Source organism: Trichechus manatus, unplaced genomic scaffold (assembly GCF_000243295.1).
Source record: "Trichechus manatus latirostris isolate Lorelei unplaced genomic scaffold, TriManLat1.0 scaffold00029, whole genome shotgun sequence".
Classification (NCBI taxonomy): domain Eukaryota; kingdom Metazoa; phylum Chordata; class Mammalia; order Sirenia; family Trichechidae; genus Trichechus; species Trichechus manatus.
Window position 1 is genome coordinate 10,847,542 of NW_004443965.1, and position 6,039 is coordinate 10,853,580.

A 6,039-nucleotide genomic window follows, 5' to 3' on the forward strand; every position below is an offset into this window, starting at 1 on the left:
AAATGTCTAAAAGAGGAGTGGTTAAAAAAAATTATGGCCTAACCATGCCTTGGAAACCTATGCAGTCACAGAAAATATTTTCAAAGAATCACCACATGAGAAAAGTGCTTGATGGTAAAATCATTTGAAAATACCAAGATATGAAACTATACAGTAAAACCCGTTTTTAATTTTGTATTTCTAAAAAAAACCTCAAAGGAATTTCTTTTCTACTATATTCTTATGAGTTCTACCTATTACACAATAATGGTTATAATCTAAAAGAAAGAGAACAGTTGTCATTGGCTGTTCTTTCAACCAACTAAAAATTCACTCTCCTTGGTTTTAAGGCCCCACCTCTACCAATTTGTTTTACTTATGTTGCACCTTCCTATGTTTTCCTTAAAGTCAAGCAAATATGCTTATATCTTCTGTGACTTTTACTCCTGCAGTTCCATCAGCGAGCAGGAATATCCCCTCAACTTCATCACATAGTTCACTTCCCAATTTAATCCTGACATTGGCCATTCCAGAAACATCCTCTAGCATCTTACTAAGAAATATAATTATAGGTCTCAGTTGCTGTTGTACTAAATGAATAATTTCTTTTATAAGGATCAGCACAGAGTTCGTTCGTATGAGGTAGAAGTTAAAGATGTCCCTAATGTCCAGCTTTTCCAAACTGCTGTACCACTCCAAAATCTCTAACATCAACTACTCCTCCTCCCCTCAGTACTCTCCCTCTCATCTTTGGAACTCATGTACCATACTTACAGTTAAGTGGTTTATTAGGGAAGTGACAGGGTACAACTCGGGACAGAGATCAAATTGAGAGTAATAGGAACAACTCAGGACGCAGTTCCTCGATCAGAACAGCTTCTTTTTGCCCTCAGTCACCGGGCCCTGCTGGCGGCCTTCTGGGGCAAGTGCTACAACTCTTAGCTCCGTGGGTCAGCAAGCCCCATTGCACTGTCTCCTGCCAGTCTCCTGGTTTACCACTATCACTCTTGCTACTGCTGCACCATCCATCACCTCTTTGCTGTCTTTCATGTTACAGCTACCCTCTTTCTTTCTCTCTCTCTCTCTCTGTCTCCCTCTAAACCTAGCGGGATGGTAAAACTGACCACTCCCCTCAGTAGGGTTCCATACATCTTATTTGCATGGTCCCATCCCCACAAGGGTGCATGAACCTTATTTACATTATTAGCAAGCTATCCAACACCCTTGGTGGGCCACAAGCATCTCATTTGCATAGTTCCACCCAGTCATTTGGTGTGAGTTACAAAGACTATGATTAGAAGGCCCATATTAAGTAATTCACTGTACCACATGGACTTTTTTGTTTCTCCCCACATATGACCAGTTTAAACTTACCTTAGTGGACCAGGTGGTTACTAAATTTCTTCCAACTCTAATATTCTTTAATTTTTGCATACTTGGCAGCCAAACTTGTATTCCTATTCCTTTATAAGTCTCCATGGCACCATACATCCATATGGATTTCTTAGGTTGCTTCAGTTAACTGCTCTAGAATTATGAAATCAGGATGGATAATCTCAGAAGATACCCCAAGACTTGAAAAACTCCTTCCAAAGGGCCTATGCTAACCAAATAAGCAACGTAACTTTTCTTCAATGCCTTTACCTACATAATTTAAATAGTTGTAAAAGGATTAGAGCATTTAGGATTCAGTGTGTAGGCTGAACTCAGACATCAAATTTTTATCTTTTTCATATTCAATGCTATAAAATCCTCCTCCTGAATTGAACTTACGCAGACTAAATCAGTATCAATTTTTCACTTCCAAATTTCTCCTACTATTGAGACAAACATATAAAACAAACAACCCCACACACAAAAACAAACAAACCCTAAGGGCCTCACAATAAATTTTAGTGACATCTAAAATATTATAATTTTATAATGTCAACCTATCAAATCTACTTGAACCAAGTTAGATGAATCTATAGTTTGCATTTTCATAGCTGCTTGCTTGAAAACAATTTGGGCATGACTAACAATTATATAATAAGACATTTTAACTTAGTGTATGTTATTTGTGTGTGTGGTGTGCATATACACTTTATATCTGGAAAGCAACATAAAAAATTGGTAATAGTGACTGCTTCCGGGGAGAGCATGATCACTGGAGAAAAGAGTGGAGATGTTATACTGTATTCACCCTCCTATCTCTTGAATTTTAAGCCATGTAAATTACACAAACCTGTTAATATACATGTACATACTTTTTTTAATTTTAGTATATCATCTGATGAGATTATATTCTAAGCATGCATGCTCCCTGTCATGGATTGAATTGTGTCCCCCAAAAATATCTGTTGACTTGGCTGGGTCATGATTCCCAGTATTGTACGATTGTGTAATCTGATGTGATTTCCTTATGTGTTGTAAACTCTATCACTGTGACGAGGTTATATGTAATCTCCTTATGTGCTGTAAATTCTATCACTGTGATGAGGTTATGCTGATGAGATTTACAAGGTCAGACGGTGTCTTAATGCAGTCTCTTTTGAGATATAAAAGACAGAAGCGAGCAGAGACACAGGGGAACCTCACACCACCAACAAAGCAGTGCTGGGAGCAGAGCGCGTCCTTTGGACCTGAGGTTACTGCACAGAGAAGCTCCCACACCAAAGGAAGACTGATGCATCACAAGGACCTTCCTCCAGAGCCAACAGAGAGAGAAAGCCTTCTCCTGGAGCTGACGCCCTGAATTTGGACTTGTAGCCTACTGGACTGTGGGAGAATAAACTTCTCTTTGTTAAAGCCATCCACTCGTGGTGGTTCTGTTAGAGCAGCACTAGATGACTAAGACACTCCCCAAACCATGATACTTGAAAATTTCAAGTAATAAAAAGCCTATATTCTGGGCCTTTATAGTCAATTCAACTAAATTTTCTAAAGATACTGCTTTTTAACTTTCATATGGATAAATAACCCCAATGAGAGAGACTGTGTGTGTGTGTGCGTGTGTGTGGGGGGGGGGGAGGGTTGTTAAGCCTTTTATCTAAACCAGGTGCCATCAAGTCAATTCCAACTAAATTTAGATTAGATAATCAAGCAAAAATATAATAATATTCTGCATTCCAAGTCCTATTACTAGCAACTGCAGATTTTTAAAAACCATTTTAATCCTCCTAGTTTTATCCATGCAATGACAGATCAGTTTTTGGATATATAACCAACTGCTCCATTAAAGTATAGCAATACCAGTAAAATCAATAGACAAATGGAATGAGACTTTTGTACCAGTCAGTCAGTGAGAGAAGTAAGGAAACACTTCAGGAAAAAAGTAACATAATTGTGTTCATTCATTTTTTGATGTGCTGACTAGAGATGCTGTTGTTAGCTGCCATAGTTGGCCCCAACTCATGGCAACATCATACACAACGGAACAAAATGCTGCCCAGTCCTGCTCCATCATCATGATATGCTGTGGACTAGACCACTGTGATCCACTGTATGGGAACCATAGGGTTTTCACTGACTTATTTTCAGAAACAGATCACCTGGCTTTTCTTCCTAGTCCATCTTAGTCTGGAAGCTCCACTGAAACCTATCTAGCATCACAGCAACATGCAAGCCTCCACCGACAGATAGGTGGTGGTAGCACTTGAGATGCACTGACTGAGAAGAGAGACAAGGTCTTCAGCATGCAAAGCGAGAATTCTAACACTGAGCCACCAATGCCCCCGTAGAGATAATCTTTAGTAAAAGTCATCTAACTAAAATGGTGATGATGTCCGTTCATTCAACATGATGTATGCTAAAGAATACCTGGGGTCTTTGGGTGAATGTTTCTTATGCTATATACACCCACTCCTCACTTAACAACATGGTTAGGTTCCAAACACCAGGTCGTTATGCAAAACATCAGCGTTACGCGAAAACAGAGGGTTTTTTCTGTTTTGTTTTCAGACCATCCATTTGTCTGGTTTTTTTAATTCAGAAAATATGATCATAGAAATAATAACAGCTAAAATTTGCTGATGTGCTCATCCCTGTGCTGAGTCCAGTTATAGACTATTCCTCTGCTGAGAAGAAGGCCTGGAGGAGACAAAGGTGGATAAAGCCAGGCTGTGTGATTGGAGGGCCCACCGCTTAACCACTTCACCATCCCCCTCTGCTAGGTCAGAGCTTTTCTCTTGGAACCACCTCCAGGGCTCCACTCCCACCCCTGCAAGCCCTGTATTCAAGATGCCTGCTCTGTCCCCCACGCCTGGTGAGTCACTGCAGAGCTGGGAGCCTGGCCAGGCATCCAGCCCCACCAAGGCAGAGGCTTCAGGCCTAGCTCCACTCACTTTCGGATATCATTAAACTCGCACACATTTCTTCCAAACACCCTCTCGATGCCTCTTTCTTTCCTCCCTTTCCACCCCATAGCAATTTTGAGCTCCCATTGCAATTTTGAGCTGCAGGGCCTCAGGTCACATAGGAGCTGTGAACTCTGAACAGGCACTCACTGGCTTGGTGCTGCCTGCACATCCGCCTGGAGGCCATCACCACCAAGGAGGGGAGCCCGTGCAGCAGCTGGACACGACACCCCTACCAGCAGGAGGGAGTAGAAGGCTAGGGGAAGCACAGCCCAGCTTCCTGGAGTCTGCCCAGAGACCCTCCCTGAGGGAAAGGGTTGCTCCGCAGCCATTGCCGCCAAGCCCGCCACCTCAATAATGTACAAAATAGTTGAATAGTAGATTTTTTACTATTGTCGTAAATGTGAAATGTCAGATAACAAGATGGTCAATAACTGAGGAGTAGGTGTGGGTGTATATATATATATACAACATAATAAACACATATATATATACGGACACACACAGAGATGGAGATTATTACCTAAAATGAGGCTTATAAAGTAATCAATTCAAGTGCTGTGCTTACTTACCTTTTTCCCCTTAAATAATTATCACCTATGAAACCCATTCCTTTTTTCTAATTCTTAAAATAAATAATTTGGCCTTACACAAAAATGCAAAGCAATTTTAATTATTATAGTGCAAAGTTGACCAGATAACCTCAAGGATATAGCTTTTTTAAATTACGTAATCTTTTGAAGGGCTAACAATTGTTTGTACGTATGAAAGGTAATGGTGTGGATTTCTGCTATCAAAAGTATTTTTGCTGTCCAACTTTATTAGAAAATAAAAAACATTTTCAGCTTAATTATCAATGGCACAATACTCTCTGGCAAAAACTGACTTATCAGCAACAAAACACCTGCTGAGTAGAAGTTTTCAATACATTTTTCTCTTTAGAGTATACTATAAAGGATTTGTAACTCAGCATATAGTTTTAGTTAAGAAAAACTATAAAGAAGAAGGCAGGATGTGTTGTTTTTAAAAGAGCTTGAAGGAAGTTTGAATGATTTAAACTTTCCTCTAACAAATGCACAATGAAAAAACTGAACTACATACGTGTGGGGGGTTAAATTAATAGGCTGTTGTTATAAACCTAAAACTTTAAGAGGTCCCACATCCTTACTTTGTTAGTTCGATTTCATTTTAACAGTGCCACTTTAAACATAGGGGGAAAAGTGAAATCAATACTGTGAATTTTTCATTTTAAGGAATTGTTTTAAAAATTATCCTGAAATACATAAATTTCAAGTTGTCTGTAAACAGACAACTACCAAATTCTCAGAAGCTGGTTATGTAGTTAGTTCCTAGATTTTCCTAGTTCATTTAGCCCTCCTTTGGATGTTTTTAAGCTCCAATTTAGAGCTTTCAGCCCCAATTTCAGGCGGAAAATAAAATAAAATGCAGTCTATTTTACAATCTGTACTCAAGTTCTGTTCCAATACCATATTTAATGGAAGTGAAGGCAAATACTGAAACATTCGTTAGATTTTGGAATGCTCCCTGGATTTCAGATATCAAAGTTTATTCTCATTCATTTAGTAACCGGGACACACAACCACTTGTATAAAAATGTTCATAGAAGTATTATTATAATAGTCAAAAACATCAAACAAGGTTATGTTCGAAGCTCAATTAACAAAAAACAAAGCAATTTTAAAATGTTAAGATGCAATTAAGAAGT

The 6,039-nt window shown here is 39.1% G+C and overlaps 1 protein-coding gene across 1 annotated transcript in view; it reads right to left on the reverse strand.

The window, feature by feature from the left end:
- Window positions 1-2,265, reverse strand: part of FCHO2 (FCH and mu domain containing endocytic adaptor 2) — a 153,647-nt gene extending 151,382 nt beyond the window's left edge. Inside the window, exon 1 of the mRNA XM_023729450.1 lies at window positions 1,354-2,265. Coding sequence (XP_023585218.1) covers window positions 1,354-1,470 — 117 coding nt within the window. The 5' untranslated portion in view covers window positions 1,471-2,265. The remainder of the gene's footprint in view (window positions 1-1,353) is intronic.
- Between the last annotated feature and the right edge of the window lie 3,774 nt (window positions 2,266-6,039).